Below are 23,657 nucleotides of genomic sequence, written 5' to 3' on the forward strand. Positions count from 1 at the left end.
CGCCCCTCTGCCAAAAGGTGTTTCCCCCCCTTTTCCAAGGCTTCTAAACCCCCCAGAAGCAAAACACATTTTGACCACACGAGGACATTCAACGACAATGACATTTCCCTCCACCACAGACAATCCCAGAGTCAATAGCGCTGTAAAGGCCTTTTTCGCTATCCACCAAACAGACCCAAATATCGTCGCATCTCCAGATCACACAGAGATCCCTTACTCGGTTCTCTACCATTCCCGCCTGGTTCACTGGACCCAAACCCTCTCCGCCCCCGATACTCCCTCCGAGCCCCTTTTTCTCGCCGCCCATACTCAGCATATCCGTCGTTGGACAGTTCCGCGTGCGTCGTTTCCAGAAGGGTTAGCTGGATACAAACGCTGGAGAAGCTCGCTGGCAAAGTTCCACGCTGAAGAGGCGGAAAGAGTGCTACGGGAAAGTGGGTACGGCGATGAGGATGCCGACATAATACAACGAGTGAAAGACTTGCTTCAAAAGCGAAACTTGAAAACGGACGCTGAAATGCAACTGTTTGAAGATGCCATTTGCTTGGTGTTCCTCGAAAAGGAATTCGAAGCCTTTGTCGCAAAGTACGATGAAGCAAAGGTTATTGATGTGTTGAGAAAGACTTGGGTAAAGATGGGAAGTAAAGGACATGAAGCGGCATTGCAATTGGCTGGTGGCCTCCCCGAAGACTTGCAAGCTGTTGTCCACAAGGCCCTAACGGAAGATGCCTCTGATCCCAAAGTTGCATAGGAGTATATACTTCATTAGCAGCGTTCCCCAGTCATTAACCAGGTGTACCATCATAAGGATGGCACACAAACCTGGCAGCCATGTAGAAAAGAGAACAGTACACAGGACATGTACATATCCAATTAATATTTCAGAATATCCATCACTAATCGCCCTAGCAGTATAGAATAGCACTGTCGCCCCTCTTGTATGATATAGCATTAAAGATGTAGCGTACTTGTTTACATGGCTGATGCAACTCTATTTGCATATCATTTTCTTATAGTACACCGCCAATATACTAATCGTCTGATATTATATCAAAGAGACCAGATACACCCTCATACACTGAGAACAATAAGAAACAATTCCACCATAACCTCAAGTACAGCCCCAAAAAAAACATTTCCTGATACTTTTTGTTTTGTCAATGCCGGTGATAACAATTACTACATTGATCCTTCCTAAACGCATTCGCCAAAAACTCGGCACATCCACAGGTTCCACACGGAGTAGCAGTCGTCGCATGATTTGATACAGGTAGCTGTCCACCGACGAAACTCATCCTACCTCGGCTCGCGGGTGAGGCAGGAGGAGGAAAGGGTGCTCCGCCAGCTGCAGAGGATCGTTGGACAAGTCCTTCCAAAGCAGCCGGAGAGGCCTGTGTAACCTGCTGTTGTGGTGGGATGGGTGCATTCGTGGGGACAAAGGAGAGACGGGAAATATGGGAGTACGGGCGGTCTTGCGGTCGTTGTTGGCTAACAGATGTGGGGGAGAGGTTAATATCAGAGTTTGGGCGGGGGGTTTGTTCGACTTCGGAAGATCTAGGTTGGTAGGCTGGGTCGGATCCTCCTGCCAGCTCATTTCGTGGAGGCATGGAAGGAAGGTTGTTGGTTAATACTCTGTGGATGGGACACATTGTAATAAGCACGGTAGGTGTATATAAATTCCGCAAAAAGTTAAACTTACTCAACATAATTGCTTGGGAACATTCCGACGGTTCCACTACCGTCAGAAAGTTCGCCTTCCCACCACCCTTCATCAATTTCGCAGACTACATTGATAATATCGCCTTTTCGCACTAGCAAGGTTCTCGCAGTTGAGCTATCAAGATACAGGCAGGGCGCTAGATCACTGAACACTTACATGTGAGTTCATCGGGTCCTTCGGCATCGAAATCAAAGAGAACGCGAACTTGTTTTTTCGCTGGGGACGTTGATGGTTGTGGGACACTCGCCAGAGGTAATGATGAAGCTGAAAGTGAAAAGTTATAAAGTAAATTGAGGTGCCAAGCTCCAAATCTGCTCTCAGGTATTTCTTACAGGAATCTTGTCTCTGTGGAATAGGCGCGGGTACTGTGGACCCGTTGGGTCCAACCATTGGGTAAACCATGGATCCTGCATTTGCAGCATAAGACAATTTGCGGTCCGGCCCAGTAGGTCGTGCTGTGGAGGGAGGCCCAAAACTGTCGCCGCTAGGCCGCCGCTGCGGTGGGTCATTTACACTTGACCGGGCAGTTACAGACATTCGTGCGGCACCAGCATGTGAATTGGGATTACGAGGGATGCTATAAATCAGACATGGTCAATATGACAGTGCGACTCGGGACGTATGGAGAACAGGAGGTAAAACTTACTCGGCCAAGGTTTGCTGCAAACCTGATATTATATCCAGACACTTTTTGTGATACGTCACTTCAGCATCCATAAAATTTAACAGATCCTCCAGCTGGTCTTCTTCATTGGAGTTGAGTTCAATCATCTTGTGTGTCGTGTCTGTTAGAGACTCTTCGTATTTTGATTGAGCTGCTCTCGTCTCCTCTTCCAGTTCCGGCTTTTCCTTTCGACTTTTCTGCACTTTGTTCAGTTTGGCATCAAAATCTAGGCGTCGTCGTTCCAGCTTTGCTTTCAGTTGCTGAGGATATGACAATTAAGAGTCACATAAGTGCCCACAAGGGTTCGGTGTAAAGTGTGCGAAGAGTTACCGTGTACTCTTTCATGTCTGCAAGAATTCGAGAAATATTGTTCACGTAAGAGTCTCGGACACGAGTCACCTGCGGGAGATATGCGAGAGTTTTGAGCTCCGAGATACTGGCATGTTCACAACAGCATTCTGGGCGTTGAGAGGTATCACTTACATACTCCAACTGAATATTGGCAATCCTTTCATGGCATTCCCCAAACTTGATCAAAGCTCTTCCTGCAAAGCGTGATTTAGATGAGTTGTTTTTGCGGCTTTCACTACACTTGACAAGAAGGTCCAATAGTACCGTAGTTTGAATCCTCATGTAGCATGGTTCCAAAATGGATCATTGCGTCCGCCATGATTTCCAGTGGCAGCTTCTTGGTTTTATCTGTGAGGGACTCTTTTCGCTTTCCTACACATTTCATTGGTTTATAGAAATCGATGTTCAAGCTCTTCTGTGACATGCGTACCCATGGATTTTAGATAAACTGCCAAAGCCTCATGAACTTTTTCCGTGAACTCTCGTCGTAAATCCGTCTCCTGTTCCAGTCGTTTGAATTCCTCGCTGGTTTCTGTAACGGACAATGGTGAGCACCCGAACGTGGTCAAGCCGCCACCGGTCTCTTCCAACTCTGCTTCAAAAGCGCACCTGTCTTTTGCGAGCTGCCCATTTTCTCCCCTGAAAAACGCAACACTCAGAACAACATGTATATATTTCGTAGGCATCCACGGGACGTTACCTGTCCACTACAAGAAAACAAGGGTAAGTCCAAAAAAGACCCTGCCACTCGCCAAAAAATGAACTCGTAACAAACGTATACGAACCTGACGCAGCTGCCCAAACTTTTTCCCAAGAGACGCCATCTCGCTAGATTTCGAGTCGGAAAAAAGGGTCCGCCGTCAGCGTCAACTGAATACCACAGAGATCATGAACACGCTTTATACGGCACCCAACACGTAACAATGACAGTAATACCTCCGGTGAGCAGTCTCCCAACCCAACGTTCAAGGAGAACCACAAGGACGTGATGAGAAAGTCGAAAGTAAAAAACCGTCTGTTCAAAAAGGGAAACTCCGTCTCGAATGGGGCCGGGGTGCTGTAAAGGGTTGTGGTTCTTAGGACCTGTCGATCATTATTAGGGCGCGTTTCTACAGGATTTTCTCATGGATCACCCACATATATACCCGTGCGTGTATGTTTGTAATTTTCGATATCTGTGGATGCAAAGAAATGTAAGTAAATGGGGAGTGTCCGTGGATTCAAAGAGCAGATATTCTATCTTGAGCCGTTGACATACCGAGGGGATGTGAATATCAATATCACCAATGTACGCATCGTGATGATACCCGCTTGCCAACATTTCAAGGCTCTCTTAGCTCAGTTGGTTAGAGCGTGGTGCTAATAACGCCAAGGTCATAGGTTCGATCCCTATAGGGAGCATCTCGACGTTCAACACTCTTTTTGTTGGCTTGCAAGAAGCCATCCCGACGACCAGTTTCATAGAAACTATATATGCAAAAGTTGATACAGACAGCGAAACCAAATATCGATGATGTTATTGTCAGAGCACAACCTGACTACGTTCATCACTGCACGTTTTCTTGGACTGTCGATTTGACAAGTATCCATCTCGATCATCAGTTATTGTTTCAAATTTTATACGAACAAGGAGTTCTAGTCGTCTGGGAACACTACCTGAATACATCAGCATACTATTTTCTCGGAACTATTCGTTCGCTATAAAATAACCAAGTCATTGAATACATATGATCAAAGTATGTATGATCAAAAACACCGAGACATGCGTATTCGACGCTCTCTTAGCTCAGTTGGTCAGAGCGTGGTGCTAATAACGCCAAGGTCATAGGTTCGACCCCTATAGGGAGCACTCAACGATGGGTCTGTATTTTTTTTGCACCTTGTTAATGCTAATTTTTTTATTTTTTCATGTCGTCGGAGAGTAGCTATGCGATGCATTGTGGTTCATGAAAAATGTGTATTAGCTGTTTACAAACTGTACATGATCCAGGCATATTATATCATTTGCTTGTATTCGTAGTCTTGATTGACTTCGAACGAGGCATCCAGCACATCGCTACACATGGTTCATGAAAAAATTGTATATTTAAACCGTCTACAAACTTTAGAGAATACCAACACACCATACATGAATTAAGAGAAGAAGAGGGGGGGTAGTATAAAAGCGTAGAAAAGGATGGGCGTAAGGAAAATACAGAAAAAAAGCACACACACACACTACACACACACACATATATTACCAATTTACTCTTTCAAACACCCTGATCAACCAACACCACATCTTTGCCCTGTCCACTCTGAATCCACTCTCGTAAATCCTCAGGCACATCCACAACACTACATTTGACCTGCTTACATTTCGCCTTTTGAACAACCCACAGTTGTTGATTATCCAACGTCCAGTACCCATTATTGTCAAAGACACGAAGGGGGGGTATATCATCCTGGGAGAGGGTGTTGCGAGTTAGGTCCGTGACGAGGTGGTAGAGGGATGTACCATTGACGAGTGTTTCGGGGATAGTGGGGGTCGTATAAGATAGGGTGGAGGGATCCAAAAAGATAATGGTGTCATGGGTGGAGGAAGGGGAGGAATGGTCCCATCCGAATCCGGAATCGCGTTTAGGGCTTTTGGAGTTGGAGCGTTGGGGGAGGAGGGATTGACGGAATTGGGCTTCGTAAATGTAACTGAGGGCGAGGTGGTGGTCAATGGTTGATTGTTCTTGGTTGCTAGTTTTGGTAGGGGTTTTGTAGTGTTGGATGGCGTCCGTGATTTCGTCCATGCTGTAGCCGTATTTGCCTTCTACCCAGCCGTTGAGCCATGGGTTGGGCAGCGGGGAGGGGTCAGTGGCTTCTAGCCAGCCTTCAGCGTATAGGACAAAGTACTCGGTTTCGGCTAGCTGGTCGGTTGTGGCGTTGCGGGTGGTGGTTAATTGGTAAGCGAGGGTGTCGAGGTTTTGGAAAACCGGGTGAGTTCTGGGTAGAGGGTGAGGAGGAGGCGAGTGGCGAAATGTGTTACGGGCATGTTAGTTTTACATGTCGGTGAACTCTGTGTGGAATTGTACTATGCATACCTTTCTTGTATTTGTCCCTTGACTTGAGCCACACGATCTAGCATCATATCTGTTTCGCCATCATATTCGTCGTGCTCAGCACGACTTTGTTGGTTTGGCGATGTGGAATTCTTGTTGTTTGGCACTGCTCTTGCATCGCCTCTCGTTACGGACCGTCCACGCGCAGTTTCGTTCTTGGGACCACTGCTCAATGAAAATACCGAGGACATGGACGAAAAAAACGACGTGAGGCCAGCTGTTGCCGTGGCTGGGGCGGGAGCAGGAGAAGTAGTACTTGTGCTGGAGGTGCCTAGACTCCATCTACTCTTGCTCTGTGTGGGGGCAGTGTTGAGAGTGCCAGAGGCTGCACGAAGGAGGAGTCGTCCTCCTTCTTCAGCCTCCACGTTTCCGTCAACCTGTGCATACTCCAAGTTGGGAGTAAGGAGGCTCAGGGATGACGAGCGAGTTGAGCCGGACGGCAGCTGTACTTCGACAACCGAGCCGCCGCCGCCAATGGATGAAACAACGTCATCATCCAGGTCCTGACCACCATTATCCCCAAATGTAGAGCTATTATCACCACCCGCAGCATGCCGAAACAAATCTTCAAATTCTTCACTAGCGACGGGCGCACTGGGAAGAGGCACGGTATAATTAATGTTCATCTCGGGTTGTGCCACCGGACTGCCATCTTCAGTGGTCTCCTCTCTAGCCCACGCCAGAGCTGCGCGCATGTTGGGATGCTCAATATTGGTATCATATGCTGTTCCTACGGCGATAAAGTAACCGTTCATCTCAGCCGGCGAAAGGCCGACAATCAAATGTTTGGGGCTCTTGCGAATGGTCTGGATCAGAATTTTTTCAAGCCGAGGGGGTAATCCCTCCCATTCGCATTCTCTATCCTCAAATCGGATGAACCAGCCTCCCAATTTGGATATGGCCACGTAATCGACAGGCGGATCGCCTTTGGATCTTCGCTTCAAGAGATCGCTCAAACCGCTCGGTAGTCGCTCCCAGACAGATGTCCCATCTTCTCGGGTCAATAGCCATCCACCGCCAGGCGCAAAGACGAGATTTGTAACATCTGCATCGGCGTCATTATGAAGTGCATCAAAGAGTCGTCCGCGTGGGGGAAACCCAGATGTGGCAAACGATCCGTCATCAAAGGACACAAACCACTCATTGTTATCCGACATTCCCATCTGACGGACACCCGGAAGTGTGGAATTGCGTTTGTTTAGCTTTGCATGGAGAGTGGGTGGAAGGTGCTCCCAGCCAGAGGTACCGTCCGACCAGCGGATATACCAACCTCCTCGTGGGCCGAATGCGACGGTCATTGGGTAACGTGGGCCAGAAGGAGTTGGCATTGGACCATCCGACAGATTCTCATCCGAATCTGCCAATCCTGCGTGGTTCGGCTCTAATGTTCCGTTCAATTCAGCGGGTTGACCATTAGAGCTAATTGCAGGCTCAGTCTTTTCCAGTTCCAGTTCTTGCTCAGTCCCCATATCTGCGTCATTCGTGGTATCTTTTACAGCCGATTCTTGCACCTTGTTAGGGGACGAAGGGGTTTCCTGTTCCACTAACAATGATTCTTGTGGATCAACAGTTCCCATCATTGCTTTCTTTGCATGCGCGCTTGTTCACGATGTGTGACTGACAATGGAACTCTGCACGAGGTGGTATTGGTGGCACTACACTAACGAAAAGCAAGTTGAATGAGTACGGTGCCCTCCATTTTCAACTGCGAATCATCACAACATGTATGCCGCCAAAAGATCGCTACTACTCACACAAACAAAAGTCTCCTACGCAATGCCTTGTTTGCTCACTCTCTAGCAAAACGTGGGAATGCCCGAGACCAGGTATATCAGAGAACCGTCCTAGTATCAACCTTTTGCTCGCTTCTCTTGCCCGTCAAGACGAGTATCTCGCGAGATGAAAATAAAAAAAAGAAAACGGTAGCAATGGCAAAGAATATCCCAGCACGAACAAAAAACTTGTCAAGGACAAACACAAACCCAATGTGTACTTTGCATCTCCGCCACGCCCATTTAGCGGTCGAATGGAAGCGCGTGTTTGCCGTTTACATTCCAATTATGCATTCCATCCCATTCCAGTTGGTAATAAAGGCCACAAACAGGTGATTTGGATTGACTGGATCCAAACAAGTTGGCCCATCAGGTGGGCAATGAAACCACCATGGAGTGTTTCATCTGGAAGATAAACAAAAGAGTGAGCATTTGGGATAATTTTTGGAGAATGTCGGACGGAATGAATGAAAACGTTAAATGACAAACGGCCAAGGATTTTGGACAGTTGAGGATGGAAATCGCTACATCTTTGTGTGCATTTGGGGCTAGCAAGCAAGCATTGAAAAGACGCAAAGAAAAACAAAAAGTGTTCAAAAGTTGTGTGTTGAAATTAGGTCGAGTGGCGTCCTTTTGACATTACACTTTTGAATAAGAGTTGCCTGTCATGAACGGCCTTTGTAACCAATCTGCCACAAGGACTAAAATAGATCCAACTACCTCACCCGCTTACTGTTGGGCCACATGCCCACCTAACACGAAATCTGTGCTGTTGTTGCTGATGGGACGATCCGATATCCAAAGCATATACTTGGAATCAAAAGAATTAGTTGAAAAAGATTGGCGTACGATGGTCTGTATGCTCCGCACAGGGGTCGAACCTGTGACCTTGGCGTTATTAGCACCACGCTCTAACCAACTGAGCTAGCGGAGCTCTCATATTTTCAAGGGGAACTTTGTACTACCTATCCTTGAGCAAGCCTTCCCAGACAGCAAATGTCCAGAGGTCAACGAGTAGGATGATTACGGACGAGTGTGGAAAATGTCCCAAAAATACGACAGTGGGTGGAAAGACAGTATAGAGAATGTACATGATATGAAATACTCTTTCTACATGACAATTGGATAAGAAACATTTGTCTAAAGCCTTACAAACGGAGAGAAAGAAGTGTCAGGCAGATGAGTTTGATACTCTCAAAACACACGGACTGATTTCACACTTATTTTCACACTCTCACACTCTCGCTCATTCTCCCAATTGCAAATACATACACACACACATATACTCCATATGTTTTATTCTCTCATATCCAAACGTATTTATTCCCATATTTTCACTCGTAACTCTCTTTCATCCCCCAAAATTGTTTTACAGAGAGTGAAATTTAAAGAAAACGCGCAAAGGGAATTTCACACATCTGTCAGTTCTTTGGTTTTTTATTTTTTTTTGTTAGCGGCAACTGGAATTGTTCATCAGCATACTACATGTCTTGTTCGCAATTCCCATTCTGGTTTTTGACATTTGAGTGAGCCTCTTTGTCTCTCTCCTTCTTTCATACGCAAGTTTATGACGGACATGTGGTGGTGGTGGTGGAGGGGGTGGATAGGAGTGCAGATCGCGTCTCTCTCACTCCTAGTCCATGCTGCTCCCCATCCACACGAATGCCCAGAATTCCCTTCTAGCTGCAAGTATCTCTTATTGGGTTATTCATAGAGTGCCATTGGCTGACTTTTTGTATTCTTTAATATTCTATAGGTGAGTGCATACCGCTATCACCTGGTTGCTCTTCTCAAGGCAAGCCATGTCAACCTGGATCTCCAGACTGTGGAATGGCCGTTGGGACAATGCCTCCCAAAGTCACATTTTCCATACCTGCCACCGCACTGCCAACCGTCACACCCAGCCCATCTTCTTCTTCTGTTTCCTCGCCAATTGCAACATTGTCGATTCCGTCAACACAACCCTCTGGTGGCGCTCCCGTCCCACTTCCAACAGCTTCCTCTTTCCCAGCAGGCGCCCGCTCAGGCGATCCCTCCTCAACATGTAAAGTGTCATGACAGGATAGTTAAAAAGTCTTGCAAGTTGGCTAATCTTTAAATCTTTTTACAGCAACTCCAACACCCGTCGTGGGAGAGCGATCCGAAATCCAAGGTGACTCAAATGGTACAAATCTTGGTCTTGCTGTTGGGCTCCCCATTGGCCTCCTCGTTCTTTTTGCCCTTGCCGCCTTTTTCGTATATCGAAAACGTCGAAGCCAGGCCGTCCCCTCATCAACGCTCATGTCGCAAGGAGACGGATTTGATGGACATTCAAGTCTGGACTCTGCAATAACATTGTCCGTTCCACCTCCCATGACTCAAGTGGGAGCGAAAACCGCCCTGGGTAGCACTGCGCGTGACTTGGAATTTGGGAATTTGAGCACCGTGTCTGGTAATGGAACGGCAGTTCCTGCTCCAGATCCATCTGGTGGAGCGGGAGGGTCGATAGGCGCCACTGCCCTTGCCGGGGGTTTGGCTGGTGGAGCTGCAGTGGCTGCTTTAGCTGCGTCGTCGCCTCCTGAACCGTCTAGCGTGGACCGCGAGGTAGGCTCCGCTGCCCTTACCGGGGGTTTGGCTGGTGGAGCTGCAGTGGCTGCTTTAGCTGCGTCGTCGCCTCGTGAACCTTCTAGCGTGGACCGCAAGGCAGGCACCGGTCAACCTGGAGCGGCCAGTGAGGCTGCTTCCGCGGTCACCGCGGCTGGCGCGCTTCCGAGTAACACTCAAGAGACGCCGGCCTCTACGTCCTCTGCTGAGCAAGGACTCGAGTCAACTGCAAACGTTCCAGAGGAAGATGATCTAAAGGACAAGATGCCTGCTGGCGGGCCGATATTGGAGCAAGGCAACCCTGCTGAGCAGAGTGAGCCTGTTGTTCCTCCCAAGAGCCCAGAAAGGGAGGTCACGGCCATGGCACCGGCAGCCGAGACACCCGTGGCGCTGGCAGCTGAGACGTTGGATGGCACACCACTGAATCCACCGTCACCAACCTCGTCTAGTTCACCCTGGGACATGGATCAGTTCACTCGCAGCAATACCTTGTCTTCCTTGACATCCGCAAGTACCGGAGCTGGAGCCCTGGCGGCTCTTGCAGCAGCAGGAGCGGTAGCCTCGACGTTGGAGCGTTCATCACCGTCACCCGAAAACGCGGCAGAGTCGGACGGTCGGTCCATTTCATCTGGTACATCTCGCACCTCACGTTACCTCCCAACTCTTTCCCGCCGCGGAACACTCCGCACCATTGACGAAGTCATTACCATCATTGACGAACGAACGGGTCACGTCCTAGACAAAAAGACAGTCACGGTCACTGAATACGAGGGTGACATGTCTGCTCTTGAGGCTCAGAGTGCAAAGATTGAGATTGCTGGGGCAGAAATTGTTGGTGTTGGGGAGACGGTCACTGTAGAGTATGCGGATACCGGAGTGGCGGACGGTGGAGATGGGACTGCAACGGTTGTGACGACCATTACGGATCTGAAAGGGGAAACTCAGACGCTTGTTAGCGATGTGAGTAGTGTCAAAACGAGGACTTCTGAAGACGCGTCATCTCCTGCCTCTATCACTGATGTGCCGGTGCCAGACCCCGTACCGGACCCGGTGCCGGATGTTGGTGGCGAGCCATTGCAAAGATCCCCTAGCATTCATAGTACTGCGGCGTCCCCTGTCTTGTCATCCAATGAGGAGACAATATCACCAGAGATGCTGGGGGAACCCGTCGTGCAACCCGCTGAGGAGGCCGCGGAGCCCATAAGCACTCAGTCTCCTGAATCACCGATAATGCCTTCAGAACCAAACGATCCTACTCAATCGCAATTGGAAGAAACGAAATCCGTAGACTCTGAACGAACGATTATCCGTCCCATAGGATCGTTGGAGACGATCGTCCCACCAGTTGTACAACCCCCTGAAGACTTTACGACATTACCCACACCTGAGGCGCCGGAACGCCCCGTCATGGAGCTTACAAACGTTTTAGGAGACAAGTCCCAGATTGTGGACCATCAACTTGATCCCAATTTATCACGGCCAACGTATCGACCTACGAGTCCGACACCACTTGGTCCCATTATCCTTTCGGGAGGAGGAACCCGATCCGTTCGAGGAGCAACGGACGCCAGCCGACGATCCACTGTCCTCTCGTTTGCACCACCCGACCAAGACGACATTCCCGATCTTTCTGCCTACCACCCACCCGCACCTACCTCTCACGTGGTGATTAACCACTACTACCCCGTCCGTCCCGACGAAATGGCCATGCAAGTAGGTGATCTGGTCGGTATCGAACGAGAATACACGGACGGATGGGCTCGTGGCCAAAACATTACACATGGACGTAAACGCGGGTTTTTCCCACTGAATATTCTCACACCCATTAAAAGCGGGCCTAGTCAACGTGTTGCCAAAATTGGTGGTCGATCCTGGTTGGGACGTACTACTAAAGCCGATGAACTTGAACGTCGAGCGAGTATTGTTCCTCCTTCTCGTGACGCGTCCCTCCCCACCCGCTCCCGAACCTCTACATCCGATATACTCATTTCAGAAGAACAAGAACCCCACACCAAAGTCATTAGACACAACACGGCACACACACAAGAACCCGATGGAACGTCTGTGGAAACCATCACAACCGTAACGCGGACCGGTGAGACTCCGAATTTGGTTACCCGTGTTGTAAGACGGGCGAGTAAACGGAATGGGGATGGGACCGTGACGAAGCGGGTGAGTGTTAGTATTGTGGATGTGGTTCAGGAATTAACGAGTGGGGATATATAGATTTGTGGTATATAGATTTCTTTTTTTTTTTTTTTTTAGTGGTTGTTGTTTGTTGTTTTTTTTTCTATGCGTAGAATGAGATTTTAGAAAATTATGGGTTTTTATAGAATAGAATAGATTTTTTTGTTTTTGTTTTTTTAAACATGTCTGTGTGTTGGTTTTTGCAAAATGATGGTTTCTTTATCAGATACATGATTGTGCTGTGACAAGTACACTTTTGTAGAGCAAAACCAAAAAAAAACGTTTTCTTGTGTGCAAATGTTTTTGATGAATATATATATACAAGTATCGTGATGCGTATGTCCAACCCAACACCCACCCCAACTCCAAAAAAAAAAAAAAAGAAAAGGCATAATTACAAAAAAGTCCCCTATCCACGCCCCCTCCAAAAAACTTAAATAAAAAAAAAAAAAAAGCCGATATCTACATTAACGCCAAAGCCTCCAACGTAAACTCCTCCACAACATCCCTAACAAACATTTCAACCCCTTTCAACTCCTCACCAAAAATACTGGTCAAGTACTCTAGGACACCTCGGGCGGTAACACTATTCAAATCCCGTGTGCTTAAAAAAGCGTAAACATGATCTCGAACCGCTTTTTTCAATTCTTGTGACAAATTTGGGGAATTGGATGCAAATGATGATCGGAGTGTCATGCCCGTTTCAGCGGAATTGGTTGTCGCGAACGAGGGGTAATGGGATGTTACGCCCGATACGACCCGGAACGAGCGGGACGATTTTCGGGAGGAGATGGATTTTCTGTAGAGGTTGTAAGGGGAGATGACGTCTGATGGGGGGCGGGAAGAAGTAGAGGTTTGGGGGTCATTGTCGAGCATGGCTGCTAATGCGGGTGTCATGACGGGTCGTAAAAAGGATTTAATGGGGGGTGTGGAGATGGGGGTTGAGAGGGGGTAGTAGGTTGCTTCGGCGGGGGTTAGGAAGGAGGTTGTGGAGGCGGGTGTGGCGGGTAAGGTTGTTGCAGCGGAATTGATGGTCGGTGTTCGTTCAAGGGAGGTTTTAATGTGGTAGGGTGAGATTCGGTTCCGTACGTAGGTTGCTATAGGTGTATCCAGGTCCGTGTCGGTTAATCCATGGTCAACCATGTTGATACCAACTTGGTTGGTAGGTTCTTCTTCGGTTTCAAAAGGCATTAAAACGGGTCCCGTTGACAATTTTCGTTTATCTCTTATGGAACCAGGGACATCTCCGCCACCACCACATGTTGCATCCGCACCATGGACACGGACCCACCCCGCCCGCTCCACAACAACCGTATCACTCCACACGGCACGATCCATGCTCCAGAATCCCCATAAGGGAATCACAATCTGGTACAATGGGATCCCAAACACCATGTAGGCAAACAAGGGAAACAGGCTCTTGATGTTGAGTGTAGCGAGGAAGAGGAGGGCTTGGAGGAGAAAGAGTGTCCCCATGGCGATAGAGACGAGGATATCGGTGTTCGTGAGTGAAATGGCGGGACAGTGCTTGATGATCACTAGCACGATGATTCGTGTCACGATATAGTACAAGTACGCAGTTGCGACAGGGGATAGGGTCATGGTAAGGACTTCCACATAGGCCATGAGCGGCACGATGGGCCGACGAATACAAAACGGGATAGAGGACAGGATATTGTACCGTGCGTTGAACGATCGACGTTGTTGTGCCATTAACGTTCGAAACCGTGTCGGCATATCCGAATACGCAACAGCTGACGAGTTATATTCTAAATGATTCGGCCGTGGATGCGCTTGGAGGAGTAACGGCGGTAAAAACTTGTCTTCACCTAAATGAAGAGCGTTTTGGGTGGACATGTCACAAGCCGTCCGTGCAAACTCGCGCAAAACCCGTTCAGACACTAAACATGGCGTTCCATCTTCAAATGAGAGTCGGTACACGGCAAACCCGCCGCCCCATGATCTTCCCACGGAACCCAAGACGGAATCGAGACAAGGTGCTAGGTGATGCAGGTGGAACCATGGGTAGGCTTGTAAGATTGTTGCAAAGGTCGTTGTTTTTGACACGGGTTGAAGTGTACCGTGAATCGCCATGATGGTATCATTTCGCTCCAATCGTCCGACAAGGCGCTTCACGGCGTTGGTCTCCACATACGAGTCCCCATCAATAACAGCAAAATATTTGAACAGCGTCGGATCCATTTTTAGTTTACGTGTGATTTGCCTATGAATCTCGTGTTCGAGGGGGGTCAAGAGAGCTTGGGAGGGTTGTGTCAAGTTCATGAGATAGTTTAAAGCAATCAACATGGAATCCCGTTTTCCTCTTGTCCCGGGTAATGTCGTCTCATTATCACTCCCGCTCTTGACCACAACGATATATGGAATCTGTGACCCTTTTGAAGCGGTAAAGACGCCGGAATACACTCGTGCGGCATTGACTTTTCGAACGCCTTGTCCGATGGATACGTACGAGTGGGTAGATGCAGGGAGACCCGAGCACCCTAGAATCCCCGTCACAGTGGACCCACAATCACGGTACGACCCCGGTCGAACGGCGACACCATCCACAACGACAAACAATAACCGCTTCATGGCATCGTAATTGCTATTCACGATGGACTCTATCGATCGCTGGATCGTGACGGCTTCCTCATTGTAAACTGGGACAAAAAAGATTGTATACGGTGCGGTCGTTAACCGTGGTGCCGACCCCGTCGAGAGCGTCATGAAAATCTTGATGACAAAACTCAGGTATACCAATGCCCCCACGCCCAGTAGCACTGGGTTGAACTTGAACGTATCTGGCGGCATGGCATCGTCCAATACACCCGCGAAAAACAGCTTGTTCATGGCATTAATGTTTTGGACTCGATTCGGAATGGATTTAAACGCTGCGGATGCGTCCCCGCCTAGATTATTCATCAAGGCTCTCGTCACGGGTTCAGAGAGAAACGCTGTGCTAGGATTGATTTGTTGTTGGTTGTCTGGATATCGGGTCGCAATGCGGAGGTACCAAGTTACATCGTAGACGAGTGAATCGATAATTACTAGTGCGGCGCTGGTGTCAAGGTTGTTGTTTTGTACACTGATCTCCTCTGCATTATGGAGCACATCTGTTGACCAAACAAACATGGCGTGAGAATGGGATGCCCGCCTGAACCTGTGTAATACCGTTCACTTACATCCAACTACACTCTCGCTAATAACCCTCTCTGTACTCGACGTAAAACACAAGGCATCATTCCCGCTCTGTCTATCCGGTGTGGGACAATTCTGCAGCATTTGACGCGAGGCATTTACAACGTATCCCGGCTCCTGCATCAATCGGGTGTTTAACCAATTGTCCACGGCACCCATACTCGTCGCCACGGCATTCAAATCGGGATCCACGAGTCGAGAAAAGTTGAGCGGGCGGGATAAGAGCGCAAACGTGGGAAACATTGTCGAGACATCTTGACCCGCATAAGGCGAGACTTGTTTATTAATGGCTTTACCCATTGGATCCTGTGACGTTGAAAAATCCGCTACACGGCCATTGACTGCCACAAAATTCGTATCGGCCAGATCGGAAGTCGAAAAGTTTGTACGAGGGGGAGCGAGGAATCTACCAGCGATTTCCACGACCGCGACAAACGCACCAGAAGCCACCAACACGATGGAAAATAATAGGACTTTTTCCCTCCATGCTTGACGTTGGGAATCCGTTTTGAAGCCCACCCATCGCAGAATGACATTGGGTATCCAAAATGTGATCAACTTTGCAAGGAACGGCCATGCCCGTCCTCTTGTCTTTGCTCGCTGTCGATCAAAGCAATCCAATGGTCGATCGACAATGGTTTCTTGCATGGATGATATTGACGATACCGACAATGCACTGTTTCTCCTCTCTTTTCCGTCACCTCGTCGTTCTTGTCCTATTGACGATGATGACGATGATGACGATACAGACGCTGACCGTCCATGCTCTTGTAACCTCTTTCCACCGTCAGGATTCTCCCCGTCCGATGAAGTGGACATGGTTAACGTTGTGTGTATGTGCCAATACAAGGTTGTTCTGCACCCAAGTTAAAAAACAAGAAAACTCAAAAGTAAAAACAGTTGTGAATATTCCCACGTTCAATTGTAAGAGTGTGGGAATAAACTTTCAAAACGGGGGTTATCATTGTTTTATCCCACACACATTTAATCACATTAATTATTATTATTCTCACACAAAGAGAGAGAGAGAGAGAGAGAGAGAGTTTCATGTTGCAAATTGAAACGCTTTCTTCTCCTCACTCACACACTCACACACACACACAAGACAACACGCGTTAGTCATGTGAATGACATTCTCTCTGTTGCAAAGGGGGGTTTCTTCTTTTGGCTTTTACTAGGGGAGCTTTCTCTCCCTTTATGGATACATGATGGATGAACATTGTCAGATGTAATATATTGTTCATAGTGCGGAGCCGGTGGGTATTGGCACTAGTACAGTGATTCCAACCAATTGAATCATTAAAAGTATTCTATATATAGTGCGGAGCCGGTGGGTATTGGCACTAGCACCCGCACCAGGGATTGAACCGGCGACAACCGGCTCGGAAAACCTAATCTAACCAATCTAAGCTACGGCTGGAACACTCCTGCTGAACACTTCTGGTCTACTGTGTCCATCCAACATTGATTGCACGATTATCAGCATATTGCAGGTGCTCAGCGTATCTCGATTCCAGTAGCGCATCGTCCAGGCTTGCTGACAGTTAGGGTTGGTACAACCCAGCAATCCATGGACTTTTTCAATCTTGCCTTCTCGTCGTCGCCAAGGTCTTGAATGAGGTCGTGTTTTGAAACCTTTTTCAAGGAAGTCATCGGATGAACAGTGAGGGCAGACAGATGAGGTTTTATACTCATCGAGAAGGAAGCAGTTGATCCTGTTGCGCTTAAAGAGGGTGCGCCAACCTTTCGTCTTTGATGAGGTCTGAAATCTTGCAGTTCGACCGGCATCGCTCCAATCTCCCATCACAATGGTAAAGTTTTCACCGTACTTGTTGCGTAAGTTGGATATGAGGTTCGATTCACTCTTCTGACGGTTTATAAATGCATGCCACTTCCACCGCGTGTGGGCAGGATGCGAATAGAAGTCCTTGCGGCGGTTCCAGTCGGCACGGCGAACGAGGAGATAGCGAGTAAAGTCCATGAGGTTCATCGTCTTGTGAGATGGTATTCGTGATTCTATGAGGTCAATACCGCCGGCTTTCATCCGCTGCCGTTCTTTTGCAAATCGACGGCTTCCAGTCTCCACGGCTCGCTGGTTGGCGGTGTAGCGAAACGTACCATTGCCGTCTTGGCAGTAGAGAATGTCACGCTTGTTTGGGTCGATAACAATGACATTCTCTGCTGCTCGACAAGCAGGTAAGTTTTTCTCCACATAAAGCGCCGTCACCTCAGCTGTAAGAGTTGTTGCTGACTTTTTCCCACCGCTGCGCTTCCCATACTTGTCTGCTTCTGGGTGCTTTAGGTATACAGACACCGAGGTTCCATCCGTGGTGATCGAGCCTTCAAACTGCATACCGCGGCGAGACCGAAAAGCTTTGGTACGTAGATTACAGATGCGCATCCATAAATCGACCTTCTCGACGGCTTCTGCGTCTCGCCGCGTGATGCAAAGGATATGAGAGTAGAGGATGACGGTGTCGATCCGCACATGGCTTTGGATGAGGGAGCGGCGAAGTGGGATTGCACTGAACCGTCGAAATCCATGCTTTTCATATAGGCTTGACAACCGACAGTAGGCAGGGAAGAAGGCGAGAGGGTCTACAGTAACTGAATATGCGAGCGGCTTGTCTTGATCAGGAAATGGCAGGTTAAGTGTCCACATCTCTTCTAGAAGCTCACTCTCTTCAGCGGTCAAGTCATCCAGCGACTCGGGCATGATATCAAAAAGAAAAACTGACTTTAAGTAGCGTAGCCGAGTAAAGAAAGCTTTTCGCGCATCACTTTTCGGGGGCAGTCGCTGCTTGTGTCCCTTCACGTCGAGCCGCAGATTAATGTACCGAAGGAGCATCTGCATGAAATGTTCTTGAACGTTGACTTTCAGGTTTGTCATCATACTCGCTGTCAGGTAATTGATTGACTGCTGCTCGCCGTGTAGGTTTGGATGAGGAAAATCAACGATGCGGCAGTACTGTTGAACATATGGCAGCAAACAATCCCGCCGTGCCTTCTTTGCTTCCTTTCTTGGATGCCAAGCCTCCCCCTTGTTGAGAAGATAGAGAATTGCTTCGATTGTATCTTCATTTACCGTGGGAAAGGTTGGTGCAGATAGGATGTAGAATTTGAGAGCGTGGGAAGCGTGGTCGGCGAGTTGATGGATGATGGCGATGTAATCTAGAAGCCGTTGGTGGTAGGTCTCATTAGGCAGGAAAGCTTTTGCAAAGGAAGTTTTGTTGCAGGTATGTAAGGTGGGTTTGTCGAGTTTTTCAAGCTTTTGCTTTTTCTTTGGCGGCATGATGATTGGAATAGAAAAATGGATGAAAGCCTGGAAAATGGGCAGAGAATGATGAAAGCCTATCGGCAGAGAATGATGAAAACCTGGGAAATGGGCAGAGAAGGCGGGTTTATATAGAGATATGACAACTGCGCATTGGACCCGTTTTTCAATGGTGGAGCAACTGCAGAATATTCAATTCGTTCATTGCCGCACATATTGGACCCGTTTTTCAATGGTGGAGCAACTGCAGAATATTCAATCCGTTCATTGCCGCACATATTGGACCCGTTTTTAATGGTGGAGCATCGTTTGTGCATCGAACCATTATCAAATCATAGTTCATGAGTCTAAATCGAGTAAAATTATATGAATAGGTTGATCGAGTTTGCATTCGCCAATGGATATTAACACATTGCTTCTATCACACGCTAGCAAAGGTTCTTTGTTCGTGTAGAGATCAACCTCTTTGACTGTGGATGCTCACACAGATGTGGTTACGTAATAAACGCCCCAGAATCATTTCCTTTTTCTCTTGATTCTATTTTGTCTTACTTCTATAGTAGTGGAGGGCGCTCATACTTGAACACACACACACAAATGTTTACAGGCCATATTGCCCTTGGGCTTTTCCTCTACTCCCTCTATCCATCCCTTCCCCCCGAGATCCCCCTCGTGGGCTCAGCATTCATTGATCTAATCAATGGCATCTTGCTCTTGTTATCCGTGGATCGCATCTCACCTGCCCCTCACCTCTCCCTCGGCGTGACCCTCGATTTCATCGACTATGATCATTCCTTATTGGCATGCATTGCATGGGGGGCCATGTATGCTGTCATGGTTCGCACGATGGTGAACAAGGAGCACCGCAACACGGCCGCTTTGCTTGCGTTTGGCGCTGTCGTGTCACATTGGGTCTTGGATTACTCTGTGCATCAAAAGGATTTGGCAATGTATCCCGGGTCGACTCTCAAATTTGGGACAGAGTTGTGGGAAACACATCCCTGGAGTGCTTGGTCGATGGAAGCAGTCTTTTCGCTTGGGTTGTGGGCGGCAACCGCTAAAAACCTCAGGCTGGACAAAAGCAAGTCTCTCAAGATGGCATGCGTTTTGGGACTCCTTCATTTGAATATCGTCCCACCACCCGGAGTGAATCCGATGCACATCATGGTGCACAGAGTGGATACAAATTGGTTGCGGCCGATCGGCGGCATTGCGATTTTTTCGAGCTTTTTGATTGCGACATTGGGAATGTCAAAGGTCTTGAGGCAGTGGAGTACGGCTCACAACGTGAAGGAAGCGATAGCCAAGGCGCGAGTGAAAAAGACTCGCTAGAGAGACATTTCTTTTTTTATAGGATCAAGGTAGACTATAGTCCAGTATCCGGGTTTGTGATTGCATCATTCTCGGTACTATCTGCATTAGCAATTTCTTGCTCTAGCAGTCTCTGTCGCAATTGTCGGGACGCGAAAGAAGCGGTAGCCAAGGCGCGAGTGAAAAAGACTCACTAGGGAGATCAAGATAGATTATAGGCTAGTATGCTTGATTGTGTTTAGTTCGCTCCCGGTACTATCTGCATTAGCAATTTCTTGCTCTAGCAGTCTCTGTCGCAAATGTGCAATTGTCGAATCTCTCGCTTTGATCAGTCGCTCAGCCTTTTCAAGCGTCAACCCAGAATACCCTTTGGTGGGAGATGGCAGTGACGGATTGGCGGTTAGCGGCCCTGACCCCGCACTCTCCAGGCGCTGCCGCAAATGGTCTACAGTGCTGTCTTTGGCTCTCAACAGTTTTTCAGCCTTTTCGAGTGTCATACCTGTCGCAGTCACAACAGGCTGAGCAGGTGAAGGAGAGACCTGGCGAGGACGGCCTATCCATCCGCCCAATTCCAGCACCTCTTTGGTGACCTGCTCAATGTGCCTGAATCTTGCACTTCCCAACAATACCCCTCCATACCACCGCGAAACAATAACAACAACATCAACGACTTGAAATTGTTCTAAAATTTTGGCAATTTTAGAGCCCGCCCATTTTTCGCCGTCGTCGTCGTAACCAGATACGACACCAAAGTCGTCAGGTCCCTCCAATCCGGTTTTTCCGGGTTTAAGAGAGAGATACCTCCATGCCCTAATATTATGGGATGCATTTTGGGTTGCTTTGGAGCTTGTTATCGTTTGGGTGAGACGGGAGAGATCTTGGGGTGAGCGGACTTCTGCAGCATGTGCGACAAATGTTGACTTTCTGTCACTTATCGAAGAGGACACAAAGATGGTTGGCGGTGGGTTCGTGTTTGTTGCGGGGAGTGCGTCATGGCTTGTCCTTGGTCTCTTGTCATCCTGAGGTGATGAATGACTGTCTGGCAGCGAGCGTTTCATTTGGGTCCCTCAAAAAATGCCCCACCATCACCTAGAGCTCCTTTAGGCTGCTTTCCTGAAGGTTACGGCATCATGACTCAGAACATGACTCATCATTACTCATCCACTCTCACGTGAGATATCCCCTCCAATCACAGCCTCCCAACTGTCCCCACCACCAACTAGCAAATGATCCACGAGGACTCCATGGGCCCACACAGCAAGCCAAAAACACACCACCCACTAAAACAAAACGCCCCCCCCCCCACAGAGACACAAAAATCAAAATGTCCGCAAGTTGCAAAGTGTCCAGTCATTCTAGTCCAATGGAGCCAACGAGAGGGATCGACAGTCCAGATCGCCCCTCCGACTGCAAAATCTTTATGTGCAAACCAGAGACCTGGAACTCGGTCCATATGAAACGCTGATCAATGACACATGATACCAAAGTATGGGGTTAAACTTCGGAGGGCTTACATAGAAAATGACGACCATGACGTCACTAGTTACTATAAAATTTCGTTTGGATTCCATGGCAATAGAGAGAGGGAAAATCGTTGCCGATCACTTGTAAGGAACGTCCCGTTTTTCTCACCCTTTCAAACGGAGGAGAGAGTGTGGGAAAAAGAAAAAGGTTCACCGGAGGGGATTTGCCTTTTATTTATACATTAATAATAGCAGAGGGTTTAAGACGGCGGTTCCGCCAGTGTTTCTGTGCTGTTCTAGGGTTTTCTTTTTTTTAGAAGGGTTGTTCTTTTTTTGTATTTGAGCTGGGATGCAGTTTAGGAGGAACAAAAGTTTAGAGATGCTATAACAGTAGATTCTATTTTTTTTTTCTTTTGAAGGGAGATGGAACAAGAAACGGAACACGATACAGTCGAAGGGCCGGTCGATACTACACAGGTTGATACAGCTGTCTCCCCATCCGTCGCCAATGATCCGGTCCTCGCAGCAATTCAATCCGCAGGTGTTGCCCCCGTGCGGTTCAGATCAGCCTGCGATGCATGCAGAGCGAGAAAAGTCAAATGCACTCCCATACAATCAAATTCACCTCCCACCACCGATAATCCACACGATGCCCCAACCGGTGAACCTTGCGGACCTTGTTGGAGAAATAAGCGAGAGTGTTCATTTGGGATTCGACAGGCTCGCAGACCTTCGGGTCCCAAACCGCTCATTCATCATGGAAAGAAACGGATGGGTCCTCGTGCACGCCTGTCTGCAGATCTTCGAGCAAAGATTAAAGATGCAGAGACAAGATTGCGAGATTTGCAGATTCAGCGTTTGGTAAAATAAATGAAATGGCGATTGTGTCTACTCGGCTTGTAACTTTTTCTTTGCTAATGACTTTTTTTTTTTTTGTTTTACGATAGACGAGCGACAAACCCGGTACGCGAACATCTGCAGATGATAAAATCGCTAGCCTCGGGTTGTCAACCGACCCTCTCTCCCCAACATCCCCATCTTGGAGCAATACCCCGCCAATGGAATTGATTGAAACACTTTCCAATCGGTTCTTTAATGTGAGGATGCAAATGCAGCTATTCCAAGTATCCTTTTCCATTTTTATTCACCCTTTTTTCTTTCTTTTCAAAGACATGGTACAATACGGTCCCAAACATCTTTCTCCACCGCCGAACCTTCCTCGCCACTCTCCATCAACAACCCGACTACCTTTTATACGCCGTTTGCGCCCTGAGTGCCTGGAGACATCCACCATCACCAGCATCAGATGGGGAAATCTGGACAGCCCAAATGTTTTTCAAACTAGCTCGAAAAAAAGTACATAATTTAGTCGACAAGCCGAGCTTGGCTGCAGTGCAGGCTCTCATATTATTGGGAACATTTGCGGGATGTAAGTATACCCTTTATTTTGTCGGGTTTTTTTTTGCATTGGGGTGCTGCTTGACTCGTGTTTTGGTCGCTGATGTTTTACGAGGTTCACCAGCGGATACTTACTCTTGTATCTTGTAATTTTTTTTTAAAATGTTTCCCTAGGCACGGGAAAACGTGAGTTGCAGCGATCAACATGTTTGTGTATCGCGAATTCGCACCCTTGACTGGTGGAACTTTTTTGTAGCATCTCTCGGATTTCGCTACTGTACAATGTCCACGCACATGGCCATGGCTCTCGGTCTCGATTCTCCCGTCGCATCGCCATCCATGAGCGATCCTATCTCCGCTTGGTTGGAACGTGAGACACAAGCTCGGACGTGGTTTGCATGCCTTCATAACGAAGTTTGTTTAAAAATGTGGACAAATCAGGACCATGTTTCTGCTTTGTCTGACCGGCTGCAAGCGGGACAGAAACTTGCGCGGGAAGATGTTTGGCAAGAGGGTAAACCCCGTGACGACGACACAAGAGATTTTTGCATGTTCGACGCTACACTGCTCCTTTTACGAGGTCACGCTGAGACCGTCCGGGTTTTTGGGATTATTTCAAGGTGACAGGACGACTTACCCGTCACGGA

General features: G+C 48.1%; 8 protein-coding genes and 3 non-coding genes across 11 annotated transcripts; 5 read left to right on the plus strand and 6 right to left on the minus strand.

Annotated features, from left to right (window-relative positions):
- Positions 1 to 27: 27 nt before the first annotated feature.
- SPPG_07782 (glutamyl-tRNA synthetase) lies at positions 28 to 1,081 on the plus strand. Its single transcript, XM_016755938.1, has one exon. It carries the CDS (start codon positions 98 to 100, stop codon positions 749 to 751), a length of 654 nt encoding a protein of 217 aa, XP_016605001.1. The 5' UTR covers positions 28 to 97; the 3' UTR covers positions 752 to 1,081.
- SPPG_07783 (uncharacterized protein) lies at positions 909 to 3,831 on the minus strand. The gene is made up of 13 exons (XM_016755939.1): positions 3,672 to 3,831; positions 3,521 to 3,605; positions 3,436 to 3,442; positions 3,345 to 3,374; positions 3,166 to 3,267; positions 3,000 to 3,107; positions 2,868 to 2,929; positions 2,715 to 2,783; positions 2,367 to 2,644; positions 2,053 to 2,297; positions 1,877 to 1,984; positions 1,700 to 1,811; positions 909 to 1,632 (listed from the first exon to the last, which is right to left on the minus strand). The coding sequence occupies exons 2-13, from the start codon at positions 3,557 to 3,559 to the stop codon at positions 1,158 to 1,160; spliced, it is 1,635 nt and encodes a 544-aa protein (XP_016605002.1). The 5' UTR covers positions 3,560 to 3,605; positions 3,672 to 3,831; the 3' UTR covers positions 909 to 1,157.
- A 231-nt stretch (positions 3,832 to 4,062) lies between these two features.
- Positions 4,063 to 4,136, plus strand: SPPG_10182. Its single transcript has one exon. It is a non-coding gene; the product is annotated as a tRNA-Ile (tRNA).
- Positions 4,137 to 4,510: 374 nt separating this feature from the next.
- On the plus strand, positions 4,511 to 4,584 carry SPPG_10183. The gene has a single exon. It is a non-coding gene; the product is annotated as a tRNA-Ile (tRNA).
- A 403-nt stretch (positions 4,585 to 4,987) lies between these two features.
- On the minus strand, positions 4,988 to 7,401 carry SPPG_07784 (uncharacterized protein; the record flags this gene model as incomplete). The annotated part of the gene is made up of 2 exons (XM_016755940.1): positions 4,988 to 5,708; positions 5,807 to 7,401. The coding sequence occupies 2 exons, from the start codon at positions 7,399 to 7,401 to the stop codon at positions 4,988 to 4,990; spliced, it is 2,316 nt and encodes a 771-aa protein (XP_016605003.1).
- Positions 7,402 to 8,456: 1,055 nt separating this feature from the next.
- Positions 8,457 to 8,530, minus strand: SPPG_10184. Its single transcript has one exon. It is a non-coding gene; the product is annotated as a tRNA-Ile (tRNA).
- Positions 8,531 to 9,025: 495 nt separating this feature from the next.
- Positions 9,026 to 12,412, plus strand: SPPG_07785 (uncharacterized protein). The gene is made up of 3 exons (XM_016755941.1): positions 9,026 to 9,281; positions 9,353 to 9,640; positions 9,707 to 12,412. Exons 1-3 carry the CDS (start codon positions 9,164 to 9,166, stop codon positions 12,403 to 12,405), a joined length of 3,105 nt encoding a protein of 1,034 aa, XP_016605004.1. The 5' UTR covers positions 9,026 to 9,163; the 3' UTR covers positions 12,406 to 12,412.
- A 340-nt stretch (positions 12,413 to 12,752) lies between these two features.
- On the minus strand, positions 12,753 to 16,535 carry SPPG_07786 (uncharacterized protein). Its single transcript, XM_016755942.1, has 2 exons — positions 15,549 to 16,535; positions 12,753 to 15,479 (listed from the first exon to the last, which is right to left on the minus strand). Exons 1-2 carry the CDS (start codon positions 16,381 to 16,383, stop codon positions 12,829 to 12,831), a joined length of 3,486 nt encoding a protein of 1,161 aa, XP_016605005.1. The 5' UTR covers positions 16,384 to 16,535; the 3' UTR covers positions 12,753 to 12,828.
- Positions 16,536 to 16,836: 301 nt separating this feature from the next.
- SPPG_09499 (uncharacterized protein) lies at positions 16,837 to 18,856 on the minus strand (the record flags this gene model as incomplete). The annotated part of the gene is made up of 2 exons (XM_016757668.1): positions 16,837 to 17,199; positions 17,308 to 18,856. The coding sequence occupies 2 exons, from the start codon at positions 18,854 to 18,856 to the stop codon at positions 16,970 to 16,972; spliced, it is 1,779 nt and encodes a 592-aa protein (XP_016605006.1). The 3' UTR covers positions 16,837 to 16,969.
- Positions 18,857 to 19,385: 529 nt separating this feature from the next.
- Positions 19,386 to 20,338, plus strand: SPPG_07787 (uncharacterized protein). The gene has a single exon (XM_016755943.1). The coding sequence runs from the start codon at positions 19,436 to 19,438 to the stop codon at positions 20,168 to 20,170; it is 735 nt and encodes a 244-aa protein (XP_016605007.1). The 5' UTR covers positions 19,386 to 19,435; the 3' UTR covers positions 20,171 to 20,338.
- On the minus strand, positions 20,268 to 21,240 carry SPPG_07788 (uncharacterized protein). Its single transcript, XM_016755944.1, has one exon. It carries the CDS (start codon positions 21,205 to 21,207, stop codon positions 20,362 to 20,364), a length of 846 nt encoding a protein of 281 aa, XP_016605008.1. The 5' UTR covers positions 21,208 to 21,240; the 3' UTR covers positions 20,268 to 20,361.
- Positions 21,241 to 23,657: the final 2,417 nt, after the last annotated feature.

This window comes from Spizellomyces punctatus (assembly GCF_000182565.1).
Source record: "Spizellomyces punctatus DAOM BR117 chromosome Unknown supercont1.17, whole genome shotgun sequence".
Lineage (NCBI taxonomy): Eukaryota > Fungi > Chytridiomycota > Chytridiomycetes > Spizellomycetales > Spizellomycetaceae > Spizellomyces > Spizellomyces punctatus.

Excerpts from the sequence above, each read along its gene's own strand:
- SPPG_07786 (XM_016755942.1), bottom strand. The coding sequence starts at position 16,383 with ATGTCCACTTCATCGGACGGGGAGAATCCTGACGGTGGAAAGAGGTTA. Across the intron at positions 15,480-15,548 it reads TAGCGAGAGTGTAGTTGGAT|ATGTGCTCCATAATGCAGAG; the intron begins GTAAGTGAACGG and ends TTTGGTCAACAG.
- SPPG_07787 (XM_016755943.1), top strand. The coding sequence starts at position 19,436 with ATGTTTACAGGCCATATTGCCCTTGGGCTTTTCCTCTACTCCCTCTAT.
- SPPG_07785 (XM_016755941.1), top strand. The coding sequence starts at position 9,164 with ATGACGGACATGTGGTGGTGGTGGTGGAGGGGGTGGATAGGAGTGCAG. Across the intron at positions 9,282-9,352 it reads CCCAGAATTCCCTTCTAGCT|GTGAGTGCATACCGCTATCA; the intron begins GCAAGTATCTCT and ends AATATTCTATAG. Across the intron at positions 9,641-9,706 it reads AGGCGATCCCTCCTCAACAT|CAACTCCAACACCCGTCGTG; the intron begins GTAAAGTGTCAT and ends ATCTTTTTACAG.
- SPPG_07783 (XM_016755939.1), bottom strand. The coding sequence starts at position 3,559 with ATGGCGTCTCTTGGGAAAAAGTTTGGGCAGCTGCGTCAG. Across the intron at positions 2,645-2,714 it reads CAGACATGAAAGAGTACACG|CAACTGAAAGCAAAGCTGGA; the intron begins GTAACTCTTCGC and ends TCATATCCTCAG. Across the intron at positions 1,812-1,876 it reads AGGACCCGATGAACTCACAT|TGCGAAAAGGCGATATTATC; the intron begins GTAAGTGTTCAG and ends GAACCTTGCTAG.
- SPPG_07788 (XM_016755944.1), bottom strand. The coding sequence starts at position 21,207 with ATGAAACGCTCGCTGCCAGACAGTCATTCATCACCTCAGGATGACAAG.
- SPPG_07782 (XM_016755938.1), top strand. The coding sequence starts at position 98 with ATGACATTTCCCTCCACCACAGACAATCCCAGAGTCAATAGCGCTGTA.